We start from the raw sequence: 26884 nt of genomic DNA, 5'->3' as shown, positions 1-26884 counted from the left end.
TTCGAGTCCTTGAATCTGTCCAAATTCCATATTCCAATAGATTTTCCCCCACATTATTTTTCCTTATGTTGTTTGAATGATGCTATTTTCTGTAAACTGGAGATTCTGTTGCACATAACTTGATAAAATTTCTGAGGATCTTATTCTGTATTTCATCTGATTCCCACACTTCTGCCTCTGCCGTTGATTCAGAGTTTGAAGCCATGATTCACATTTGTAATTTATGCTCTGTATACATGTATTCCAGTCAGGTGGAAGATTTTCCTTACTCCTGCAATTGCTTTTTAATTTATGGTCATCCGGTAGCAGAAATGATTCTTCATCCTGCTTTGAGGCTCCTAATTTGGAATGTCACCTTGCTTTGTATAGTGAATGTGCATCCTGTTGTTGTTCCCTCTTTGTGTTTGTGAGTGAGTGACAATTCCTGCATTATCCTTCAGGAGGATGTTATATTCCTAATATAACAGCATTCCTAGCAATTATTGCTGTTCACAATGTTTTCTGAATTTTCTTTATGTTTTCTTGGTTTTCCTTTCTCATTATAAGCATGAGTTAGCATGTAATGAACAATTACCTGAGTAAATTCTGTCCATGAACAGCTCTTTGCAACACCACTATTAGTGTATGTTTAAACATGATTTAAACTTCCTCTTCACAGTTTAACAACTTCTAAAAAACATGTTTTAATGAGACACAATGTGAGTAAACCAGACTGGATTTTGGACACATTAATCGCCTTCTTTGTAGAATCCTTGTGCAGCCACTCATCAGAAGCAGTTCAAGTAAAGAAACTGTCTGGTTTTCCACCACATAGCAGAAAACATTTAATTTTGTTGTAACTGGCATTTTAGAAACACGTGGTCATGTTGTGCAAAGTGTGCTTGTTAGAAGAGAGGCTTGGTTGTCTGCACCAAATGGAATTTATTTCTTTATCTTTTAATTGTTCAGGTTTCTTGTTCAGAGTTCTTTGCAGGGTGTTCTCAGTTTTTCCCTTCTGAAGTGGGTGTGACTTCTTTGGTTCCAACTAATATATTTCAGTAAGATTAATCAATGTTTCTCTGACTTGACCACAAGTGTGTGTCATTTTGTTGATGATGACAGTCATTTTTCATTATCCTTCTGTGGCACAGTGTCGTTTACTACAAAATATGGCAGGCATGTTTGAATTTCTCTTATAAGCACTTTTCACTACAAAGTTGGGTGACCTGGTATTGCAAAGGTTATTTGTGAATACAAATGCAAATAAAGTAAATTTATGCAAGTAAATTTAGTTTATTTAGGCAAGTTTAAATTAGTTGAATGTAATAACCACTTTTCTGAAGGAAATGACATCCAAGTTTTTGCTTCTGCTGAGGGGTGTACTATGAAAACTGTGAAACTGAAACTGTGATTTCAGAATTCTGCTGAAACAGGCTTTTATCCTAGGTGGCCTCATGGGACCTGTGAGAATGATTTCATCTGGGCACGAGCTGACGACTGACTATGACGAGAAAACGCTCCATGAGCTGGGCTTTAAGGACATGCAGGTACTGCCAGCACGGGAGCAGGCCCTGGCAGCAGTGGCCAAGGCTTGGCTCGTGTCTTCTGCAGCTGATTGCTGCACGTGGGGCTGGGTGTCATCACCCCCCGGGTGACTCCAGCTCAGGACTGGAGTTTCCCAGCCTCAGGGGCACAATCAGGAGTGTGATGCCTTGGGAAGGGTGACCTAGAACAGAGGCTAGACAGAGTTAAGATTAAAATAGGGATTTATTTAAAGGATCTCCTCAATGGATCCACCTTGGGCAGCACAAGAGCCCAGCCAGGGCTGCACCCCAGGTGAACCCAGAATGGTCACAGCATGGACGATCAGTCACAGGGTCTCTCACTTTTATACATTCTGCTCCATTTGCATATTGGAGTTAATTGTCAAATTCCAGCTTGAGCCCATCAAGTCCCATCCTTCTTGGTTTTCTCCCTTCATTCTGCCATTATGCTCCTGGGCCTGAGATTTGGATCATTTGTCCTTGGTGCCCAGCTAGAGAAGGAATTGTTTTGTCTACCCACTGTGCAGAGAGCTCACCATCCCCTAACATGAAGCTCAGAGCTACACACTAAAGCAGCACAGAATCCCCAAAACCTCAAAGCTAAAGCCTGAGGCATCAAGTGCAGCTACACCATGAATGCCTTAAGTGAAAGCAAACCCAAACTTCATTTGTGGCACTTGCTGAAAATGCTGCAAAGCCAAGATTTGACTGCAAAACAAAAACTTGTCTTTAATTTTTTCAATTCTGACCCTTGTGCAAGCATTCCATGCTTGTCATAAAGCCGTGTCTGTGCTCCTCGTGTCTCTGTTGCAGATGGTGTTCGTGTCCCTCGGTGCCCCCAGGAGAGAACGCAAAGGTGAAGGTGTCCAGCTCCCAGCTTCCTGCCTACCTCCTCCTCAGAAGGACAACATTCCAATGCTTTTGCTCCTGCAAGAACCTCATCTTACCACCCTGTTTGATTTGTTAGAGATGCTGGCCTCTTTTAAGCCTCCTTCTGGAGAAGTGGCCATGGAGGATAGTGAGGTAATTTAGAGTAATTCTATCAGAACAATTACATTTAAGTCTTATTTCAGTGGATCTGGTTTTCCTGTGTAGCCTGTTTTTTGTCTACTCTCTTTAGTTGCTAGAGATATTTATTGCCTCCTCATGCACGTGGTAAAATCTTCATAATTCTCCTTTTTTCTTAGCAATAATATTGTTCTGATACCTTTGAATGTTCTAAATATTGTAGAAGCTATAAAAGCAGTTCTTAAGAAGCAATATTGATTATTTAAGTAGACGTGGTGACTCATAATGGGAATTGGCTTGAAGAAAGGTTTGTAAAGTTTTATTGCAAAAACCCAAGCTTCATCTTGGATGTCATCATTAGCTTGAGGGAAATTAAATCTTATATAGTACATCTGAACCTGTAATTTATTTATAAGTTTCATCTGCGTTTAAATATTTCAAAATATGTGATAAGATTTTAAGATCATGTAACTTAGTTTCTTGCAAGTTGAGACCTCAATTATCCTGTCCTAATTATGGATTTAGTTATTAGATAGGAAACAGGTTCTCAATTAGAAATAAATACATTTTTGGGCTTTGAAATGTCATTTTCTCAAAGAAGTTCACAGTAAGAATGGCTATGGTTTGGTTTGTCAGAGTGCAAGGTGTGAAGAGCTCCATCTCCATGCAGAAAACTTATCCAGACGTGTCTGGGAACTGTTGATGCTCCTACCAACGTGCCCTAATATGCTGCAGGCATTCCAGAATATTTCTGATGAGCAGGTGAACAAAGCTTTGCATGTTTATCTTTATTATACTTTAATTTTTTAGCATCCAGTGCTTTAGTTGAAATTTCCCCAAATAGAAATGTTACATAGTAAATCTGTTAAGTGTGCTGAGACAAGAGTAAACCTAATAAATCTGAAACTAAACAGAGATGTCAGCTTAGCTCCTAAAGTTTGTTCTTATCATTCATTTTCAAAGTTTATTTTATAAATTAAAAGAATAGTCAGTACTAATGATCACAGTCTTTTTACTTGGATGGGAAGAGCAGTTTCTTCAGCTGCAGCCTGGCTTTAACACTGTGGCTGTTGTGCTAGTGATACTTTTGCCCTCTATTCCCTCAGCTCATAGCATGAGTTGCTTGGAGGCAAAGTGGATTTCTTGTCCTACAGATGAAAACATTATTCAGCCTCTTTAAAAGTGGTGGAAATTGCATCCTACCAGATGTTAGATATTACAGCTTTTTATGCACACATGCGTCAGAATTTTGGTGGCAGTTACAGTGTGATGTTTGCTTTCCCCTAATGTAAAATAGTGTGTATTTTAGTATGTAATAATGTTGCCTTTTCATTATTCAGATTGTTAATCATGCATAGAAATCTGCTTGAAATTGTCTAATTTCAGGTAACAGATGAAATGAAGCCCCAAAAAATTTACCTGTGCCACTTGAAAAATCCTCTCCCTGAATTTTTAGATAGATGAGCATTACATATAATTGTATTAATTGTTTTCTGTCTTTTTTTTCATCTTTTAAGGGTAATGATGGCTTTAGCTGGAAGGACCTTCTGCGAATAAAAAGTGCCCATAAACTTTTGTATGCCCTGGAGATTATTGAAGCTTTGGGGAAGCCCAACAGGAGGATAAGACGTGAATCTACGGTAATTTTCTTGCACAGAATCTCTGTGTTTCTCTCAAGCAAAGCATAGATTGATGAGTTATTTTATGATATTACAATTCTTGAGCTGTTTTTACAGTTAATTTGTTTATCTTTAGGGAAGTTACAGTGATCTTTACCCAGACTCAGATGATTCAAGTGAAGATCAAATAGAAAACAGTAAAAACACGTGGAGCTGCAAGGTTTGCTTTTTTTACAGTACTCCATGATACCTAAGACAATTATCCAAGAGAAATATAAAAACCCATTTAAAACATTATCTATCCTAAAATCTTTTATCTCAAATTTAGGGATTATATTTGCAAGTTTTTCTGTATTATCAGGCTTGTAAATTTGTGGTAGCCATGTATAATTATTTAATTTTTTCATAAAATATCCAGCTAAATAATTTGTAATTTATTTATTAATTTGTAAAGTTTAGGTTGGTATCTAACTGATCTGAGTGGTATTTCTGCATGTGCTTTTTCTCACATTGATTCCATAATATGTTTGCAGTTTGTTGCTGCTGGAGGGCTCCAACAGTTACTGGAAATTTTCAATTCTGGAATCCTGGAGCCTAAGGAACAAGAATCGTGGACTGTGGTAGGTGTTCATTCACCCTTTCTCTCCAGAAGAACATTCCTGGTATTTGTAAAGACTTTGAATGCTTGGAGCCTTTGTCACAGTTATTTTTCTGTTGTGAAATAGAGTCATTCTCTGATTGAAACCACCAGAGTCTATGTAGCAGCATCTTTTTTTTAATATTTTATATTCCTGGAAGAGCTTATTTTAAAAAAAGAAAGTATACATATATTTCTGCTTTTTTATGTTTTAAAACCACCCTTCCTGCTTTTCTGTGGATTTTGGGGAGGGTTGTCTATTCTTAAAATTGTAGAACTTAAAGTTGTAGCTCATGGAAACATAGAGGGGAAAAACCTGGGTTCCATCCTCAGGAATGATTGCAGCTCCATTGGTGTTACTATAACAGATCATGCTTCTTTAAAGAAATCAGAAGTGGCCAAACAAGAATGGAGTATTTATTTTTGCTCTTCTTTTTTTTTTTTCTGCTTATTTTAGGGAAGGTTGTTATTTGGAGAATTATTTATTATAGTCTGTATTAAAAGCAGTAATCTGTTAATTATCTTTCCCTTGTCTAAGAGGCCAAGAAATGCCATTTTCCCTTGCTGTCAGTGAGACAATTAGCATAGTGGCTGTGGTGCTAATGAAGACACTTGTCAATAATGAACTATAAGAATGACTAATAATCATCTTTTTCATTATTATTCTGTCATTAGTTTGAGCTACATTCAAGTTACTTCTAGTTTTTTCTCCTTTATACCTTGCTGAGGTTTTCAGTTGCAAATTCCATAGCAGGCATTAAATTATGTGTAAAAGAAATCCCTCAAAATTGAAGATTTCTCTTCTATTTGTGGGGCTCCCCGACGAATGGAGGAATGATGAATCTGACTCCATGTTTTTGGAAGGCTAATTGATTATTTGATGATATTATATTAAAGAATACTGTACTAAACTATACTGAAGCATAGAGAAAGGATACAGACAGAAGGCTAAAAGATAATAATGAAAACTCGTGACTCCTTCCAGAGTCCTGACACAGCCTGAACCGGATTGGTCTCATGTGAGTGTGGCCAATGGCCAATGAAACAACCACTTGTTGGATAAACAATCTCCAACCACATTCCAAAGCAGCAAAACACAGGAGAAGCAAAGGACATAATACTGTTTTCCTTTTTCTCTGAGGCTTCTCAGCTTCCCAGCAGAAGAATCCTGGGCAAGGGAATTTTTCCAGAAAATTTGGCGCTGACGGATTTCTTTTCCTTCCCCTTGCCAGTGGCAGCTGGACTGTCTGGCTTGCTTGCTGAAGCTGATCTGCCAGTTTGCAGTGGATCCCTCAGACCTGGATCTGGCTTACCACGATGTCTTTGCGTGGTCTGGGGTAGCAGAGAGCCACAGGAAGAGGACGTGGCCGGGCAAGTCCAGGAAGACGACGAGCGACCACGTCAAGGGCCTTCACATCCCTCGGCTGACAGAGGTAGGAGACACACAGAGGTTCTGGGAGCTGTAGGAAACAACTCCTTCGCTGAAACAGTAAATGTGAAGTCCTTACTTTAGTAATAAAATAATGTAGTGGAAAAGTTAGTTGTACTAATTGATCTCAGTAATATAACTGATCTCTTACTTGTTCTCTAGAAGAGTATTTGAATAGTTTTAAACCTGGCAACCAAAAGGTGTTTTTTGGTGATTCATGAACACATGAATTGGGAATTCACAATCCAGTGCTTTGTCCCTGTTTCTCAGATTTTGTTTGCTAAATTGATCAGTCCTTTTTTACATTAGCACATTATTATTAACCTGTATTTACGACACGAGCTGCCCTTGTCCCCCTAAATCCATGCTGGATTCCTTTAGTAAACACTAAAATAACTTCATTAGGGATATCTGAGTGAGTGTGAACTTAGCTGCAGCTGTAAACCTTCCTGCCAGATTCCTGCATGCTGATTTCCTAAGGCAGGCTGAGCACGTGGGATATTTTGGCATCAGGGACACATTCAGAGTAAATCAGCTTCCTTGGGCACAGGACCAGCTGTGACTGCCAAAAAGTGCAGGTCTGAACTCTGAGCTGGAGCCAAACTTCCCCTTTGTTATACCTGGAAAGACCTTAACTATTCTATAAATATCAGCCTTTTTGGACAAAACAAATCCCTAAGTCACCAGGGCTACTTAGCACATGTATTAAATTTTTGAACATGTAAATGCTGCTGTTGTTTTCTCTAACAAAGTTAAATTAATTAAAAATGGTTTAAAATTTTTAGTTGTCAATTGATTAGTATTTTTGATTGCTGTGGATTTGATATTTAAATATTTTAAGATTTTCTTCAGACTTAGATTTTAAAATTCTGTGTAGTCTGTCAGATTTGCGAAAGGGGAATATTTTAAGAGAGTGGTCAGTCAATAAAATGTGTTGATCACAGAGGCAGGCAAAATTTAAGTGTCCAGCTCATCCTCAGCCCTCTGTCCTCAATCCTAGGGTTTTTAAAAGGCTGTGAGTAGTCTGTGCTTTAAAAAATACCATGTTTTTAATAAAAGGATTGAATAAATGGTTGATTTTTCTATTCAGTTGAATTGTCTTCTTTAGAGAATGAAATTTTAGCATCTAGACCTAGTCAGTGAACCATGGGATTTTAGCTGTGCTTTAATAAAACCAGTAAATTGTTAACTGTGAAGATGATTTGCCTTTGGCCCTTCCTCCTCTGCACAGGTGGGTTTATTTAGATTCACACAGTGTGTATAATTGAAAAGCAGATCAAAAAGCTTGTTGTTATATTAACTTGTGTTTTTTTTTTTTTTTTCTTTCGACTTCAATTTTTAAAGGTGTTTCTTGTACTTGTCCAGGGAACCAGTTTGATTCAGCGACTTATGTCAGTTGCTTATACATATGACAACTTGGCACCTAGGTACAACATCTTCTTATTTTTGTGATAAAGCTGATGAGTGTGCGCATTTCCATCGCTGCTGTGGTTCAGGGCTCCTCCAGCTGTGCTCCCGCTGACAGCCACATCACACCCTGAGCTCCCGAGGCTGTAGACTTGCTTTTCTTAGTCACCTCCTGCAGTGGCAGAGAGGAGAGGGGTGAGAACTCTGTGGTCAGGGTGTGAGGCATGGATGTATAAACTATCCATGGCATAAATTCTCATGCCAAAATCCCTTCTTCGTTTCCTCCAGAGCATTCTCGATTTCAAGGCAGCGTAAAGGAGAAATTAAAATAAATTCATTTTCGTGTTGCTTAGTTGTCTGTCAGTTTTGACTTATTTTTCCCATCCTGCTGATACTGAACATAAAACCTGACCGATTGGAGATTTTGGTGCAGTTGCCTTTTTGTCCTGAGAAAAGCAATTCTGTGTAAGGCTGCATTGTGGCAGGCAGACTGATGCTGGGGAGGTCAGGTTTTTGCTACATAGGTGTTGTAGAATTGATTCCAAATGACGGATAGTTGTTTCACCATATTTCTAAAAGATTGTTAAGGGCATTCAGAACATTTCCAGTCTGCAAGTGTGCTTAACTTTGACCTCTAATTGAGTTGCAGGAAAATTTTTAAAGTATATATGCTATATTTTTGGTTTCATAACCTTTTATTGTAATTAATAAAAACGGAAGTAAATAAATACAAACATTTAAAGTTTGCAAATGATTATTCAGAGTGTGGTTCCTTTATGAAGAAAACTAGATTTCCTCTGTATGGGTCAGTTCTTAGCTCTGGCATCTCTGTTTTGGATAAAATAAAGAAGGGGCTGTGGGTACTTCAGTAAAGCTTTATGGGGGTGACTTGAATGTTTTCATAGTTTTATTATTGTTGCTAATTCTGGATACTGCCAGCAATGAACCCTTTTAAGATGAATGATTTTCCAAGTGGTTGCTTAAGAGTAACTGTGTTGTGCCTTGTGTGTACTTGTATTTCTGAGTGATAATCTGTTATGTGCTGTGATAAAATTCAAACGATTTTCTCTTTCTCCCATCAGGGTGTTGAAGGCTCAGTCTGATCACAGGTCAAGGCATGAAGGTCAGTGCTGCAAACAGCTGTGTCAGGAACTAATAACAGGGATAGCAAATTGATGAGAATGTATTGTTTTGGTTTATTCCACCATTAGAATGCTGGGAAATTGTTTTACTCCAAGGAAATATCCCTGATTTCTGAGTGAAATCCAGTCTGGGTTTTTTCCCGAGTCTGAATTTTGGGTGAAATCTGATCGTGGTTATTCCTGATCCACTTTCCAGGCAAAATCCAGTCATGTTTCCCCCCATTTGGATTTTCTCAGGTTTTCCCCTGAGCCACGTCCCAGGAGAAATCCAGTCCAGTTTTCCTTCAGTCCCAATTCCAGGTGAAATCCAGTCTGGTTTTCCTTTAGTCCCAATTCCAGGTGAAATCCAGTCTGGTTTTCCTCCTGTCCCAATTCCAGGTGAAATCCAGTCTGGTTTTCCTTCACTCCTAATTCCAGGAGAAATCTGGTCCAGTTTTCCTTCAGTCCCAATTCCAGGAGAAATCCAGTCTGGTTTTCCTTTAGTCCCAATTCCAGGAGAAATCCAGTCTGGTTTTCCTTCAGTCCCAATTCCAGGTGAAATCTGGTCTGGGTTTTCCCCCAGTTAAGCTTCCCAGAGAATTCCTGGCTGGGTTTTTCCTGCTCCTCTTTCTGGCTGAAATCTCATTGAGATTTCCCAATCCTCTTTCCAGCCTAAATCCCATCTGGATTTTTCCCCATTCCTGCTCCCACCCCTCATCCCCAAACTTTATCTAAGACCAGGAAGAGGGGAAATTCAGTTTTATTTTGGAAGTGAAGCTGGGGCAGTGGTTGGAAGCATCTTCTGCTCAGTGAGTTTTTCCATGGGCAGCAGCTTCTTCCCTCTTGCCAAAACATTTCTTATTGGGCTTGTGGCAGAAATTCCATGTGAGAATTTTCAGCTCAGGTTGCATCAATGAACAGCAAATTGAGACAAATCCCATACTGCTCTTTAGCCTGCATTAATAACCAATGGCAGAGGCGTGCAGGCAGGATCCCATGGAAATGTAACACTTTGCAAAGAAGAAAATAGGAAATTCAGGTGGAAGTTAAGTAGAAGATGAGTGGGCTACCAGGAATAACCTCTTGCTGCACCTGAAAAATTAAAATTAGACCTTATTCCAAGAGCAGCTTTCTTTATTCTGCCACGAGGGAAAGCTTCATTGGCAAAACGGGTGGGGTCCTATCCTAAAAAGCTGTTCTGGGCACCCTTGGACACATCTGAAATTGAGTGTTCAGGCCTTGTTTAGTGGGAATAAATCCCAGTGGATACTGGCCCCAGGAATTGCTGCCGTTCATTTGATAGGTCTGTGCTTGGGCTCTTGCTGCTGGCAGGCTCTCTCCTAAATAATGAAGGATGGAGAATGGTTTCTCATTGATAATTCCTTCAGAAAATGGGGTATTTGAAAGTGTAGTCCTGGAAAGCATGCTGGCCTTATTACCAGAGGAAAGATGATGCTGGATGGAGTCTGAAGCACTGCAAAATTCTCAATTCTAATTCCATTACAAAGACACTACCTAGGAATTTCCAGAGTTACTTGAGATCTGCAAGGTGATTGCAGTGGAACTTTTGTTTGAGGCAACACAGAAGTGGCCACAGAGATTAGTACAAAACAGAAATAAGCGTGCAGATGCCATACAAAGCACCAGCTCTCAGGTCAAGAAATAGAGATTTAGGAAAGGACTGTGCCCCTCACTGGTAATATTTCATCTGATTGCATGGTCATCATTAATACAGCTCAGTATTTAATCAGCATATTGGTAAAACTCTGAGATTTTTGTATCCTAAGTGCTAAGAGAGATTTTGTCTTGTTACTGTGAGTGAAATATCATTTTGGGCCCAGCAGCCTTTGCTGTGCTTACAGTGGTTGCTCTCCTCTTGCAGTCACTCACTATTCCATGTGGCTCTTGGTGAGCTGGGCTCACTGCTGCTCCTTGGTGAAATCCAGTCTGGCTGACAGTGACCATTTGCAAGACTGGCTCAAGAAACTCACCCTGCTTATTCCAGAGGTATGGTAATGGGGAGCTCGCTGCATTCCTAATTAGTGTCATTCCCTTTGGCATGCCATTCCATCCAAGACCTGTGCTTTCCTGCTGAAAGGGGCAAGATCTGCCTCAGCTTCTTAGTGCTGGCTAAGAAGTGAGCATTGGAAGGTGGCACCTCTGTGCTCAGTGGCAAACCAGGTTATAAACTGTCACCTTTCTCCTTGGCTTCTGTTTAAAGGTCATTTTTTCATTGTCATTTGTTAAAATTTCTGGGTAATTTGTTGAAATTTCTGACTGATTCCACCTGACTTGAATTAGCTGAAATGTTCTTCCCCCATCATGTTTTTTACATTGTTAGATTTTTTTTACTATTTATTATTTCTATACTTAGAATCACAAAATTAGGTGAATGAGAATTGATACAAAAATCTTTGTCGTGACCAAAGATTGGTCTGGCTTGAAATAATTTTTTTACTAAAGCTAGACCAAAGTTTTTCTAAAGCTAGACTGAAAATGGTCTATAGTCTTAAATGGAATAAAGGCTTTAAAATTGCATCAATTATATTCACAGTAGGATTTTTTTGTATTTATTGGTGATTGCTTAAAGGTGCAAGGTGGACATGCTGAGATAATTCTTATCTGTTGTTTTATTACTCAAGCACAGAAAAAGCTTGCAGGCTGGCTCCATTTGAAACCCCTGGAAGTGAGAAGAGTGCAGACTTCCAAAGCTTGATTACACTGTGGATGTTTTTCATAATAAAAGGAAGAAGAAAATAGTTTTTGTAGTGAAATTAAATTAATTAGTAGTTGTGAAAGAGTAAGGGTAAATTCAGGATTCACTTAGATTTCCTTGATTTGCCAGATGTGATATTTTCTATTCCAGTCACTGTAATCATTCCCATGGAAGATACATAACTTGAGACACAGGGCACAAACAAATGATCTTTTTAATTAGAAAAGTATCATTTGTATTTTTCTGTAAGCAGTTTAAATGCACCTTATTTGTAATTCCTCTTTTAGAAGGACACATTCAACCCTGTTAAGCTCTTAGATATTACGAGAGGAATTTATATACCTGTGGAAGAAAAACATACAAAGAAAAAATCCTCCAAAGAATGTGTGTAATCATGTAATTCCATTCTTTTTCCTAGACTGCAGTTCGCCATGAGTCCTGCAATGGTTTGTACAAATTGTCTCTCTCTGGCCTGGATGGGGGAGACTCAATCAATCGCTCCTTTCTGCTGCTGGCTGCATCAACCTTGTTAAAATTTCTCCCTGATGCTCAAGCTCTGAAACCAATTAGGGTAAGAGTTTAAGAACTGACAAGACTTTCTTAAAGATAAATTTAAAATTAATTTTAAAAAGTCAAACATTTCAAATTAATATTAAAAAGTAAAACATAAAAATATAAAAAAATCAAATACATAATTCAATATAATATATAATGTTGTATATTATATCTGTTATATATTATAAACATATAAAAAAGAAAAACTAAACATGCTAGCACATTATTACTGTGTCTGACATACTGTTTCAGATACACAGAGATATGAAAGCTTCTGGTTTAGATGTTTCCAGAAGCTTTCCAAAAATAGTTAAACTGACACTGCAGTAATTTACAGCTTGGCTGTGCCTGGAGAAATGCAGGACAGCTTTTGGGAAGTGCTCTTATTCTTAAATTTCAATGTCCACGTACACAGATATTTAAAAAAAGAGTTAAATTAAAACAATCTACTGAAGATTTTGCAATATTAATCTGTTTTTCAGGAGAGTTTAGAGATGTAGTTACTAATTGAAATCAGCCCAAGTTTTTCATGTTTTGTCCAGTCTAATCCTGAATATTTTTGGGATTTGCAGTGGGTGGGATGAACTCCACACTATCCTACAAATCTTTTACAGGTCTGGCAGATCATCCTGACAGTTTGTCAAGAAAATTAATAAATATTGCAGAAGAAAAACAGAGCACGCGCTGTTACCATTGTAAAAGACATTGTTCTTACACTTACCTTAGAGGCTTGAAGAAAGTAATTCTCTTGTAACACAGTTACTGGCTTCGATGTGCTTTTTTCATACAGTTATTTTGTGTTCTGCTTCAGAACAAAAGCAATTTCTTTCCACAGATAGAGGATTATGAGGAGGAAACTGTGCTGCGACCTGGTTGTAAGGAGTATTTCTGGCTGCTGTGCAAACTGATTGATAACATTCATGTCAAAGATGCAAGTCAGGTGGGTTTGCCTTGCATTCATACCAGTGTTTAATGCTTTTAGTTTGTGTCTTCAGACATTTTTTTTAAGCTGTGCTGGACTGCTGTGAGCAGCTCTTGGATGTTTTCCATCTCTCATGTGTATTCAGTAGCTCTTGGAAGCTTCAGGTAGTGCCTCTGTAGGGTCAGGAAAAGGGGTTTTATAAAACACAAGGTGAACTTAGTTGAAGGTCACAGACATGGGAATAGTGTCATTATCTGTGATAATTACACTGTTGATAATTCTAGTGTTTTCCAAGGAGGAGCTAATCAAGTATTTGATTCAAGCTGAAAGAGTTAAATTCAGTTAACAGCCACTTAGCATAAATCAGCAAACTTACCTTAGAGCGTGCCTGAAAATGAGTTCTAATTATCTCTGTTTTTCTGTGTGCAGTAATAACATTTCCTCCAAAAGAAGTCCATAATTCTTTCCCATTTTGTATTCCATTTTCTTTATTTTGAACCAGACAACCCTGCTTGATCTGGATGCTCTGGCCAGACACCTTGCTGACTGCATTCGGAGGTGAGCCTTGCCCCCAGCAGTGTCCCTTGGAATTTGCCCTGGGTTCAGTGTTGGTGGGGCAGAGCTGTGACCTTGCTTCTCTCCCTGTGTGTGCATCTCCAGCAGGGAGATCCTGGACCACCAGGATGGGAACATCGAGGATGATGGGCTCACAGGACTGCTCCGCCTCGCCACCAGTGTCATTAAGCACAAACCACCTTTCAAATTCTCTCGGGAAGGCCAGGTGAGGAGGACACTGCAGCACTGAGAGCAAAGCAGTGCCTTTTCCACCACATTTTGATTGCAGGGCTCAATATTTGAGAGTTTGTCATATTTCTAGCCTTAGGATGACAGACAAACCCACACGTATTCCTTTGTTAACAAGGAGCACATACAGTTCCTTCCCTTTCTGTGTAATTCCAGGATAGAATTCTTCCATCCCTGGAAGAACTTTTGATCTGTTTTCATTTATTATCTTTTAATGGTTTCACTGTTGATCAGTGTTAATTGGTTTAAGTCCTTAACAACAGCTGACTTTGACCAGATCCTGGGCAGTCTAATCTAAAAGAAACAGTTTGTGCTCCACACCTGTGCAGTGGCAGAGATCTGTTACAAGATTATTACATTCTACCTGTACTTGTAAGGTGCAAAAGTGGTGAAGCAGGGAAAGTCTGCTAAAAAATATTTTATTTACATTAAAACTATTTATTTATATTAACTATTTATTTATATTAGAACTATTTATTTATATTAGAACTATTTCTTTTATCTTTGAGAATTGTCTTAAAAAAAAGGCAAATTGTATGCAAAAACAACTTTAGATTGATTCTTTTTCTGTAGGCTCTACAGAACTTATTATTGGGCCTTTTCAGCTGCAGAGTAGGCCCTGGTGTCTGATGATGTTGTTCATGTCTTGTCTGTTTATTCTGTTGCTATAAAACAGCCCTGAAGGCAATTTGATTGTCCAAATGTGACATTGCTGACAGCATTTGAAAAGACTGCTTCTGTTGTTCTGCTGGATAAGTGTATTTAACTTAGGGAGAGCTTGCAGATTAAATTAGAGTAAGAATTCACTTCACAGAGTGCAGTGTGGAGGAGGATGTGGAAATTAAAATAGAGGTATGCAAAGGTCAGGTTTATGTAGCTTGGATGTATGGAAAGCTTAAGAAAAGCTTGAGAAACTAGTCCTAAAAGTTACTGAAAATCCATGTCTGGTTTGTCAAGTTATCAATCATAAAACCAGTCATATTTTGTGATTCTTTTCTAACTGGCATGTTCCTCTTTAGACTATAATATGTACACTATAATGTGGTTACAGTGCACTTTATGCAGTGTAAGTTGTTGAAATTTGTGTTTCAGAACTTGTATTCAAGTCAGACAGTTCTGCATGATAGAGGTCCAGAAAGTCTGCAGAAGTTCCTAGAAAATTGTTGATACATGGTTCGTGTTTTAAGAACACATTCAGGCTGCTCAGTGTGCCACTTTCACTGTTTTCCAGGAGTTTCTGAGGGACATCTTCAACCTCCTGTTCTTGCTGCCCAGTCTGAAGGACAGACAACAGCCCAAGTGCAAGTCCCACTCCTCCAGGGCTGCTGCTTATGACCTGCTGGTGGAAATGGTGAAGGGCTCCGTGGAGAACTACAGGCTGCTGCACAACTGGGTCATGGCACAGCACATGCAGTGTAAGAACCTCTGGAGTGTTTTGAGGCCACTAACTCTGCTCTGGGAATTCATTCATAGCTCTGCTGCTTGTCCCCTGTCACCTGGAGTAGTGTCACACAAGTGTTGTCGTCTTTTGCTCACTTACCAAATGACATCCCATAATAATTTCCATATCACCTGTTCTTAAATATTATTATTTAGAGTGTGTGGTCCTCTTAAATGACAGGTACACACAGGCAACACTGGATTTTACGTTTCATCCTCTTGCTGGATTTTAATTTCTCTTTTTCCTTTCTGACATGAACCGTGGAATATTTATATCTAAACCAAAGTTTAGAAACCACACGGAGGAACTGGAGTTCTGAGCAGCCCTGTCATGTTTTCAGAGCCTCTGGTATCGTTGCAGTTGACTTCAGTGTGTACCCAGATATCTGCAAAAAGCAGTTTTGCTGTGCCTCTTGGCTTCCATGCTTCCTGCCTTTTAGAGCCACAGCTCCTATGTATAATATGGAAATCACCAACATTTCAAGCTAGTTAATATTTTATCTTTGGTTTGCAAATCCTCATTATGCATTTTTAGCTTGCTAGATTTCCGTTCACATGCCCAGTTAAAATTTCTCTAACCTGAGGTTCTGTAATTTATTATCTGTGGAATTGATTTTAGTGCCTTACAATTCAGCAAGCAAAAGAGAAATCTGATCATAATAATGCTTTGTGTTCTATTCTCTTATGCCTGGGGCCTTCCAAAGTCTCCTGTGCTCAGAAGAAATATTATGAAGAATATATTTTATGAAAATATTGGATATTTATGTTTGCTATGAGCACATTATCTGTTGCTGAGGTTGTTTCTATCTCTCCAGGTGCAATCATTTGTTTTTAACAATCAGTGTTCTCTTCACTCCAAGTCTCAGTAATTCCTCTGTACCATTTACCACGGTTGTTACTTTCTTCCAGACACTCTTCCTTAAGAGTGTTTGTTCATCCCAAGTTCTCCAGAGCCATCTGCTCTGTGCTCCTGCTCCATACCCAGCATTTCTCACTTGCATGAATGTTAATTTTGTTACAACTGTTGTCTCTGTGATGTGCACCCAGCACAGGACTTGTGATACCTCATTTGTGTAAGGGCTTGTTATTCCATTGTTGCGATCCAAAGATTATTGAAACTGGGCTTTTCCACTTTGTTATCCCTGTAATCTTACTAGTCTTCAAAAATCTTAGTCTTAGGCCTATCCCTCCATCCTTCTTAGGAGAAACGTTAAGGGAAATATTAGGAATTTCCATCCTGTCCTCGGTTTTAAATGTGTTTTCTTGGCAGGGAGGGCTCCCAATTCATTCAGGTTGATCTCTCTGAAGAGTGGATTTAGGTATCTTCAGTTGTTCATAAAATTTCTTGCAGTATTTGGGAGTTTTGCTTCTTTAAAGACTGATAAAAACCTTCAGTTTAAAGAGTAGGTGCTTCACTTTCCAGCAAGTCAAAGATCATGTCTGGTGTTATCCATGGAGCACCATCAGAAGGTGGAATGTAAAGAAATGCACGGTCATTCTGAGGGGAAAAAATTCAGCTTTAGTTTGCTTAAAATAGGATGTGAGCATGGCAAGTTTGGTTTCAAGTTTCCCCATCTCTTCCTGAGAAAAAGCTGGTTTCTATAACAACAGTGAGGAATAAAGAAGATAGACATCAACAAGCCTCCAATTTGCCTTTCTACTTAAGATCCATATGGAGAAGGAAAAATTTTATTACACAAATGAAGTCAGTCACTTAAAAAATCCCGGGGTGGGGAACACAAGGTCATCCTGAGAAAGTCCTTGTCAACTTCCCGAATGCTCTTTGTCAGATGGAAGGAGGTGGAAGATCCTCCCAGCTGCTCTGTGAAGTACAGAGGAGTCAACTGATTGCTTTGCAATTAGAGCTTGATGAGCTCCAGGCAGGGAGAGGTGCTGAGTCCTTGCATCAGGAAGGGTGAATTAGGATGCTGTCATTTAGGGATTGCAGTTCAGGGAGGGAGTTTTGGGTTATCCTGCCAGGCTGATGACCTCCTTTAGGAGGTGAAATGTGCAGGGGAGCTTTGTTTCAACTGGCTGAGCAGCCCAGGTAACCTGAGGTCACACCACTGAGGTTTGCTGAAACAGGAGAACGAAACCTCTTCTCTTCCCTCCTTGGAGCTTCAGGGCTAATAGTTGTTTTGGTGCCCATGCCAGAATGAAGATTACAACTATTATTTGTTGTGCAACAGAAAATCTTGAGCGTCTGGTCTCTGAAGATGTGAGGCTGCCAAATATTTCCTGAATTTCTGTCTGATAGTGTGGATTGAGAAGAATCCCTAATGAGTCTTTCATCTGTGGCAAATTAATTGAGGATTTAAAGTTTAAGTCTTGAACCCCACATAGCTTTTATGGATTGTAAAATAAATCCAGACTATTTTTGGGGATTCTTTTTCCTCTTTATCTGAACATACACTTCAGCAGAGGTACTGAATTATTTGTGGGGCACACTGTGCTTTCAGAGAATGACATCTTTGGGGATGAATAGCAAAGCTGGATGCATTGCAGGGGTTTGGGTCCAACTTCTTGGATACCAAGGAAGATTGTCTAAGCTGGTTACCATCTTCCTGACTGGCAGATGAGAAGAACTTGGCCATTCTTCTGATTTTTTGGCAGCCATATCAGAGCAAGGCTCATGAAAGAATCACTCAGCCCTGCCAAACCTGTCTGGTGCCTCCCTGTGTAAGAAATCCATCGCTGCATCTGGTATGACATTCAGAGGAATAGAAAGCTTGGAGGAAAAGAAAATGGCTTTTTCACTCTGATTCACTTGACATTTGGAGAGCACAGAGAGCCCCTTGCAGCCCAGAGTGATGTTGCAGGAAGGCTGCTGCTCTCTCCCAAGATTGTAAAGGTTTTCCTGAGGAATATATAATCCATTTTCCTGAAGATCAGGCATGATCTGGCTCGTGCCTGTAAATGTACAGTGCATAACCAGTGACACTTTATTAGTGTGAACATCAAGCTTTTCATTGCATTTCTCTTTTTGCAAATGGCACTCTGGATTTACTGTTTTGCTGCCTGTGTGATTGTGCTTTTCACAGCTTCCCATGCACCTTACAAGTGGGATTATTGGCCCCACGATGACGTCCGTGCTGAGTGCAGGTTTGTGGGGTTAACCAACCTTGGAGCCACGTGTTACCTGGCCTCCACCATTCAGCAGCTGTACATGATCCCAGAGGCCAGACAAGCAATTTTCACTGCAAAGGTGAGTGGGGGGCTTGGGTAGAAATTCACATTCAGGATCCGTGCAAATACTGAAAAAATACAGATTGACGTCTAAGACTTACATCTAGATAAAGAATATTTCTTCAGGGTCTAGTCTGCTTTTTGTGCAGTTGGATGCTTTTGCTGCTGTCTGAAGTGATTTTTTTCCTTAAATATTTTATGTGGTAGGTTCTTAAGGTGGCATTGAAATAAAATATTCTAAAAGTCTTTCAACTAGCTTGATTCAAATTTGGGTTTCTGTGAATTGTCTGTTGTTAACTGCTGATTTGTCATTTTGTTAAGAAATGTTTTTTCATGAATGTTCACAAAGTCCCAGAGCACGTTTTCTCGTGCTACCAGAAATACAGCAGGTCCTGTAAATGATCATACTTTGGTTGACTTCCAGAAATGCAATATTATCACTTTTGTCTCTTTATTGTAAGAGAGAAAATACCATTTTGGTCCCTGACATCAGCAGGGCACATAGAGTGTGTGAAACACCCTCATTGGCAGTGACCTCATCATTTTCTGTTATTGTTTATTGCTGGTACTTGTCATGTAACTCCTGGATTTGCCATTTATAAATGCAAATTAAAAGCTAAATAAGAGAAGCTGCTGGTCTGCACAAGAAATGCATTATGGAGTGGGCTGTTCAGAGCCCTCACAACATCTGTGAATTAAAAAAAAATATTCCAAAACCACTAATACTTTGTAATACTTCCCCAAAAGCTCCTACCTGCAATGAATTTTTAGAAAGTAGAGTTGTTTTGTTGTCAGGTTTAATGTTGACATGCCAAAAAAGAGTGTAAAATAAGTATAAAATCTCCAAATAGAAGATAACAGACTCTGTGTGTGTGTACACAATCATTTTTCTTAATGGTCCATAATAAAGTGATTGGGTTTTTATTTGGATGTTACATCTATCTCATGTATGTTTTTGGAAAGTAATAAGCAAAAAGATCAAGTCTTCTTTTATTGATTTCTGATAGTATTCAGAAGATATGAAACACAAGACCACTCTCCTGGAGCTGCAGAAGATGTTTACATACCTGATGGTAGGTGTGACAGAGGCTGTTTTAGAAGGTGTCCTGTTTTAGAGGTTCTTTGTACATAGTTCAGGTGAATCAATGAATTACAGAGGTGTTGGGGAGCTGGAGTTTCCCTGGTGATAAAATAAAATACATTCTTCTTAGTCATTTCATTTTCCTTGCTCCAGTATTTAAAGATTAATCCATTGACATGCAGCAAAATTTTGAGATTTCAGGACCAGACAAAATTGAAGCAGTTTGCCAGGTGTCTGCTGCTGTTAAAACACTGAAGCAATTCTGAAATAATGAAAAACAAAAGAGAAGAGTTGAATGTCTTGACACTGGTTTTGTGTAAGAAATTCACAACCACTTTGAAAACAGATGGGGAAAAGAACCTTGACTTGTTATGCCTCCCATGAACCATAGAAATTATTAAATTAGGTGTTCATTAGGCAGAAAATAATACAGGAACAGAAAGTCATAGCAAGACTTACCATTTAAATCTTGAAGAAAGACTTTTTTCTAAAAAAGGCAATATTTACAGGAGGTGCTGCCTTGCTGTACATCCTTAAAAGAGAACAGAGTGAGCGAGTCCTGCATTCCCAGTGTGCAGGGCAGTGGAATGGGGTGGATTCTAAAGAACTGCTTTATGCTGCACATTCTCTTCTCTGCCTAAACACATCCTGTTGAAAACTAGATGAAAACAGAGGAGTCTGAATGAGAGCGGAGCACGTGGCAAGATTTAAGTCAGCAGTGTCCAGAAATACATAAATACAAGCTGGCGTTCTCACATTTGATTTTGTGTCTGAACAGATAGGCAGGAAGTGCACGTGTCACATCTTCAGCCAAGATATTTTATTTTAATGATTCATTTCATGAAAGAGTTCCTAAATATTTTAATACTTTTTTACTAGTGGTATTTTACTCACTGGTGTCATGGTAATCAATTAGTTAAAAACTGCTTTGCATTTCAGCAGGAACATTTAAACATTTAAGAAATTGTCCTGCCCAATAAGCATATTGTATGTAAAAGATGTGTTTTTAAAAACAGATATTAATATATGTGTGTGTGGTACATCTGTAACTTGAAAAGAAAAAGATTTGGGTTGATTTGCTGTTGTTTGATATCTTTTATCCAAAGGAAAGTGAATGTAAGGCCTACAACCCAAGGCCTTTCTGTAAAACCTACACCATGGATAAGCAGCCCTTGAACACTGGAGAGCAGAAAGACATGACTGAGTTCTTCACTGACCTAATAACAAAAATAGAGGAAATGTCTCCAGAACTGGTGAGTTATTAAGAGGGAGCAAAAGGGAGCTTGGAAACTTAGGGATTTGCTCAAATTTCCTTGACAGAATGTATTTATTCTCTCATTCACAGAAAAACACAGTGAAAAGTTTGTTTGGAGGTGTTATCACAAACAATGTCGTTTCTTTGGTGAGTGCTCCTTCTCTAGCCTGATCTTTTAAAGATAATTATTCTCAGAAAAAAAAGTGATTTCATTGCTTTTCTCTTTCCTTTGTTCAGGACTGTGAGCATGTGAGTCAGACAGCTGAGGAGTTCTACACAGTGAGGTGCCAGGTGGCAGACATGAAGAATATTTATGTGAGTAATGCCAGGCTGAGATGAACTCAGATCTCAGTTACAGAGGGCACAAAACACTGCCACACACTGAAGATGTCAATGCTTTTTATCTGCACTCCAGTTTGGGGGTGTTTTGAGGTTGATATCATGAGGTAATTTAGTTTCAGCTTTTCACTGCTGTGTGCCATCAGCTGGATCCAACAGTAGTCACTGGCTGTTGTTTTACAGTCACTAATCACTATTTGCTTGTTTTAAACATGCTGTGGTCATGTTATATGAGAACTGTGAATGTCCAAAGATTTAACATTTACAAGTACTGCTGCTTATGAAACTAATTTAAAGCTTACACCAGCATAATTCTGTGTTTTCAAGGTTTTTAAACAACCATTATTCCCACAGTTGAAATTTGAATTTAATGGATTTGAATTCCTGGAGACAGCTTGGGATATTGAGTACCATTTTTAAGTTGGTTCCTTAATTCTCTGTGTGGGTTAGGAACTGCTTTCCTGTCAAGCTCTTCTCTTAGTTCAGGTGTGTGCTCTTCTGTAAAAAATGATGGAGTTTTATATTTATAACTTACAGAAACGCTAATTAAACTGAAAGTAAGATTGAAAGGGAGGGGTTTGGAAAGCAGGCCATGTAAGCACAAGATATAAATATCCAAGATAAATGTAACCTCCTTTGTTGTTTTTCCCATGTAGGAATCTCTTGATGAAGTAACTATTAAGGATACCTTGGAAGGTGACAACATGTACACGTGTTCTCACTGTGGGAAGAAAGTGCGGGCTGAGAAAAGGTGTGGCCAGGAAAAAAGAAATATTCCTAATGCTTCTTTCTAGTAAATCCCTGGAATTCCATTTGGAACAACAGTAATCCTTCAGATGGAACAGGGCTGCTCTTTCACTCAGTTTATACCATGTAGACCTGTAAGGATCCCTGTGCAAGCCAGAAATCAGAAGAAAATCAAATTTCCAAAGCACAGAATCCAAAGTATCTTAGCAAAAGACACAGGAAAATGTTCATGACCTTTTTTAATTAAAAACCCCAGAAATTAGGACCTTTGGAAACATTAGTCCTGGGTTTAAAATACTAAATGCTTTCAGAGGTGTTGGTTACTCATTATGCAGGATAATTTCTTAGGTTTCATGTCACCCTGAATTTCTTAATTAAAATTTGTAGCTTTAAAAATGTTTCCACGTTTTGCAAAGTCTGCTTGTAAAGAAAAAGTAAATTAAAATTTGATGTTGTCTTATTATTGCAGCTAAGAAATTCCTTTGTTAGAGTTGGAAAACCGGGTTGTTTTAAGTAACACGGGTGAGGGAGTGACTTACTTGAAAATGATTATTGCAAATTTCATGAGATTTTATGCAGGAGATGTTCTGCCTCTGTCTTTTGGAAGATGGTAACTCCCTGCAGTGAGGGGATTTGCATTGTTGAATTCATTCATGGCTTATTTTATGATACTATTTTAGAAAGCTGGTTCCTGCCATAGGAGTAAATTTGCTGTTTCTTCCAAGGTCCAACGACAGCCTAAACAGAATTGTTAAATGGGCTAAATTTGACCTTCCTGCTGCCAGTCAGTCTGCCCTGCTCTGGGGCACTGAATTTTATATTTATGTCTTAGCAGCAGATCTCCAATGATACACTTGAAATAAATGTTTAAAATCTCTGTGAAAATACAATTCACCCTCCTGAGCTTTTGTAAATCATGTTTATTTGTGATCCTTCAGGGCGTGTTTTAAGAAACTACCTCGTATCTTAAGCTTCAACACCATGAGATATACCTTTAATATGGTGACCATGATGAAGGAGAAAGTCAACACCCATTTTTCATTCCCTTTACGTTTGGATATGACACCCTACACTGAAGATTTCCTGATGGGAAAAAGCGACAGGAAAGAAGGTTTGCTCTTGAAATGGATTCAGCAAGCTTTGGCTCTCTGTCTGTGTTATACACTGTGTGTTTATTTGTGTATTCACTTCCTGTATTCAGAACAGGAGCAATAAAATCAAACATAGCTTTAATCAACCTGTGTTCCCAAAGTCACACACTGTGTTTCACATAAGAAAAATGGCCACTTTTTGGTTTCAACTACTGTTTAATTTGAATTAATCTTCTATTTTTTCGTAAAGTTTGAGAGGAATTGCAAATAATTACATCCAGTTAGTTGCTAATGTTGAAGCTGGAGTGTTTAGGAAATAACTGATTAAATGTGGTACTGAATTCTTTCAGGTTTTAAGGAAGATGGTGGATATCTGAAGGAAACTGAGAGTTACGAGTATGACCTGATTGGTGTGACAGTTCACACAGGAACAGCAGATGGGGGGCATTACTACAGCTTTATCAGGGACATTGTCAATCCTCATGCTTACAAAAACAACAAGTGGTGAGCTGTGCCATTTCTATTTCCCTATTTTTAATAATTAAAACTTGTTGGCTTTGTTAGGTGCTGTTACATAGGGGACACATCCTGTAGGTTCCTCTGGAAAGCGCAGGATGTTGGAATTTGATAGTTGTAAGGAAATTGATTTATTGGCCTACAGATCAGTAGCCAGGAGGGTTTTGTGGTCTCAAACACAGGGGTGGCAGGCAATGCTGTGCTGGCCTCACCACAGCCAGAGATTGCTTCCTGGTGGGACTAGATTTGAATTATTGCAGCACAAAAGATTTCCCAGATTGTCCTTCCTGAAATATGCCTGGTACCTTGGATGAGGATCCAGCTGCATTTCTGGCTGGACAGTTTGGGACAGGGGAGGGGCATGGGAAGGAGGAGGGTTCTCCTGGGAGGCAGGAGAAAGCAGGGAACACCCTGCCTGCTGCTTTTGGGTGTGGTATCTCCATTTCTCACTGGAGCCCTGGCATGGGAGACAAGGTTTCCTCTCTTCCTGTTCTCCCGAGCATTTCTGAAACAGAAGCAGCTCATGACCTAATCCCTGCTCCAGTGGGCATCCCAGAAGTGCCTCCTTGTTTGGTGTTATTGCAAGGAAGTCACTTTGGGACCAGATTTTCATTTGCCGGGACCTAAACAAGACATTAGAAATGAATAGGAATGCTTCAGTCTGAGGAGTCACTGGAGGTGCTCATGTTCTTGATTTGCCCCTGGAGATGAGCAGCAGTTGTTTCAAAGCCTCTTCCTCTTGCAGGTACCTTTTCAATGATGCTGAAGTTAAACCCTTTGACTCTGCCCAGCTTGCTTCCGAATGCTTTGGTGGAGAAATGACTGTAAGTTGTCACCTGAATTTTTGGCACGTTCAATTCTTCCAGTATCTGTTACAACCTGTTACAACCCAGGTCAGGCTTTAAAAGGAAGCTGTCAGACGTACAGTGCAGGTACTACCAATGAAACAAAGTTAATTAGTGAAGTGTCTCTCCAAACAAGAGGTATTTCTGTATAAAAAAATGAGTCTGAAGCTGATTTAGGAATCCTAGCTTGGGGTGGCTCCTTAGCTCAGACCATTGCTGAAGGAATCATTGCTTCAAGCTTAGGTGTATTCTGGGAAAAAAAGGGGCATTTTGATCTTTGTCTGTGCCTTGTATTGCCTGTGACATCAGTTGGAATATTTTTACACATTATTAATACAAACAACGCTCCAGTGTTCTCAGGTTGTGCCTGAATTGATCATTATTTATAGCTATGTACAGGAAATAAAGCACATTGTAGATAACACAGTATCTTACTAAAGCAGTGCTGGGCATAAGACAGCTTCTCTTGGCTGGGACAGACAATATGCTGAAATAAAACCAAAAAATCCCTTTGTTTGGCACATAGATAAAATAGCTTTAGATGCCTCTAAAGAAGGGGTGTCAGTGAGATGGATGAGCCAGGAAATTGCTCGGGATGGAGGCAGAGTATTGCATGGTAGCTTTGAAAATTCAGAAGAGGCCAGAGAGGAAAAAGAGAAACAAGACTGCTTTGAGCAAGAACTAAATTGTCAGCAACCCTAATAAATATTGTGAAATAAATGTGTAAGTGAACTGTCACAAACTGAAAGAAACTAAAGCATTAAAAAACTTGTAATTATTGGTTTTGCTTTCTTCTTGACAGACAAAAACTTACGATTCTGTTACTGATAAGTTTATGGACTTCTCCTTTGAAAAGGTATTTCTCTTCCAAACTCTTGTTGTGTGATTGTATTTCTGATTTCATGATTTCTCTCTCAAAGCAAAAATTATACAGATGTTTTTTTCTCCAAGACACACAGTGCTTACATGCTGTTTTATAAACGGATGGAGCCAGAGGAGGAGAATGGCAAAGACTACAAATTTGATGTTTCATCAGAATTGCTGGAGGTACAAGTTGATTTGTTTTAACACCAATTTTAAAACACTCTAGGAGGCCCTAAACACATCAGAAATCTGAATAAACATAGGAAAGCAGAAATAGTTTAAATCAGCTGGCAGTCCTTTCCTCTTGCTGTCTTAGGAGATGGTCATGGGATAGGAAGGGAATTAGGATTTACATTTTATGTGAATTTTAGATGTTTTCTCATTCTGTCCTGTGTATGGGATAAATCCCTTTTTGCCACCTGGAAAATTTAATGTCCCTTCTCCCTGTGGCCAGAATTGCTGCTTCAGCATCTGCCACATTTTAGGTTCTTAATTGAAAGTGTCTCTTCATTCCTAGGCCAGCAAATCAGATCATGCTTTTATCCTTCTTGGTCTTAAAAATATTAATAGATTTTTATCAGAGTTAAATGTTTAAACTATATTGCTGTGACAATCACTATGGATTGATGTGATCAAAAGCATCACTTTAGAGAGAGGAACAGGGGACATGGCAGAAATCCTGTTCTGGTTTAATGGTGGAGATTCAAATCTTACTCTATAGGAATTTGTCAGAAGTTCTCAGAGCTCATCAAGCTTTGGCTTAGACTTCAGCTGTGTTTCTGTTTAAACTTGTTCTCAAAATTTTAGCCCAAAACTCTGAATAATTAAGTTGTAAAAATGAGGCCACAGAAAGAGGGGAAGGTTTGAAGCTCTGTTCTGCAGTCCCAGGGCAGGCACAAGCAATACTCACTGCAGCATGAATAAAACAGCTTGGAGCCAGTTCTTTAAACTAAAGGAAGTGCTTTCAGAAATAGTTTTTCATACAGAAAAATTTTGTGGCTTTTAGCCTTGGAATCATTTAAATACTTGTAAAATCGTGCTTAAGTAGTGAAGTAAACTGCTTTCTTGTGTCTGATGGTAGCATTTTTTCTTCAGTGGATATGGCATGATAACATGCAGTTCCTTCAAGACAAGAACATTTTTGAACATACATATTTTGGGTAAGTTTTTCTTTTGAAATGTAATATTAATGCTTCTTTTCTTCTTGCAGATTATCATTGTTTATTTTAATTAACAAATAAAATTACTGACTCTAGGTTTATGTGGCAGTTGTGTAGTAGCATCCCAAGTACACTACCAGATCCAAAAGCGGTTTCTCTGATGACAGCAAAGGTAAGGATTTCCAAAGAATCTCATCTTCTCTTAACTGTTTCCTTGTTGACATTTTAATTCATGCATTCTGAATTAATGGTTCCATTTTTTTTTCCAGTTAAGCACTTCCTTTGTACTAGAGACATTTATTCATTCAAAGGAAAAGGTATTCCATTTACTTGTAAATTCTCATGAAGTAGCTGCATGAATCTAGTGAAAAGCAGATCTGTACTTTCCATTTTAAAAGTGGGATTTTGAGCTGTAAAATTACTATATATGATGCAAAGTGAATGTTTAGAGTGTCATTTACCCATTTATAGTGAGCCCTGCACAATGGAATATAATATGTATGTAAAAATGTATGGACTGGTATTTATATCTAGGTGCAATGTATTATTAATTCATAAAATGTTTATTGTTTATAATTCTTAAGATTTGGTGCTTTAGTGAACCATTTAAAAATGTTTA

The 26884-nt window shown here is 38.8% G+C and overlaps 1 protein-coding gene across 11 annotated transcripts in view; it reads left to right on the top strand.

The window, feature by feature from the left end:
* The window catches only part of USP34 (ubiquitin specific peptidase 34), a 112778-nt gene that overhangs the window by 63250 nt on the left and 22644 nt on the right, over window positions 1-26884 (top strand). For 10 of the 11 annotated variants that reach the window (XM_038132827.1, XM_038132817.1, XM_038132822.1 and 7 more), the window contains exons 28-56: window positions 1426-1526; window positions 2337-2546; window positions 3168-3293; window positions 4049-4171; window positions 4287-4370; window positions 4684-4770; window positions 6020-6220; window positions 7561-7643; window positions 8706-8746; window positions 10627-10751; window positions 11879-12031; window positions 12851-12955; window positions 13440-13495; window positions 13598-13718; window positions 14973-15156; window positions 18223-18386; window positions 19375-19440; window positions 20555-20701; window positions 20794-20850; window positions 20941-21018; window positions 21699-21793; window positions 22728-22900; window positions 23231-23384; window positions 24142-24220; window positions 25044-25097; window positions 25193-25288; window positions 26201-26265; window positions 26362-26437; window positions 26535-26582. In XM_038132827.1, the coding sequence (XP_037988755.1) occupies window positions 1426-1526; window positions 2337-2546; window positions 3168-3293; window positions 4049-4171; window positions 4287-4370; window positions 4684-4770; window positions 6020-6220; window positions 7561-7643; window positions 8706-8746; window positions 10627-10751; window positions 11879-12031; window positions 12851-12955; window positions 13440-13495; window positions 13598-13718; window positions 14973-15156; window positions 18223-18386; window positions 19375-19440; window positions 20555-20701; window positions 20794-20850; window positions 20941-21018; window positions 21699-21793; window positions 22728-22900; window positions 23231-23384; window positions 24142-24220; window positions 25044-25097; window positions 25193-25288; window positions 26201-26265; window positions 26362-26437; window positions 26535-26582 (3152 nt within the window). The remainder of the gene's footprint in view (window positions 1-1425; window positions 1527-2336; window positions 2547-3167; window positions 3294-4048; window positions 4172-4286; window positions 4371-4683; window positions 4771-6019; window positions 6221-7560; window positions 7644-8705; window positions 8747-10626; window positions 10752-11878; window positions 12032-12850; window positions 12956-13439; window positions 13496-13597; window positions 13719-14972; window positions 15157-18222; window positions 18387-19374; window positions 19441-20554; window positions 20702-20793; window positions 20851-20940; window positions 21019-21698; window positions 21794-22727; window positions 22901-23230; window positions 23385-24141; window positions 24221-25043; window positions 25098-25192; window positions 25289-26200; window positions 26266-26361; window positions 26438-26534; window positions 26583-26884) is intronic. The other variant, XM_038132818.1, reaches the window with a different exon arrangement.

This window comes from Motacilla alba, chromosome 3, assembly GCF_015832195.1.
Source record: "Motacilla alba alba isolate MOTALB_02 chromosome 3, Motacilla_alba_V1.0_pri, whole genome shotgun sequence".
Classification (NCBI taxonomy): Eukaryota; Metazoa; Chordata; class Aves; order Passeriformes; family Motacillidae; genus Motacilla; species Motacilla alba.
The sequence above is the reverse complement of the archived record's forward strand: the minus strand, read 5'-3'. Positions and strand labels throughout refer to the sequence as shown.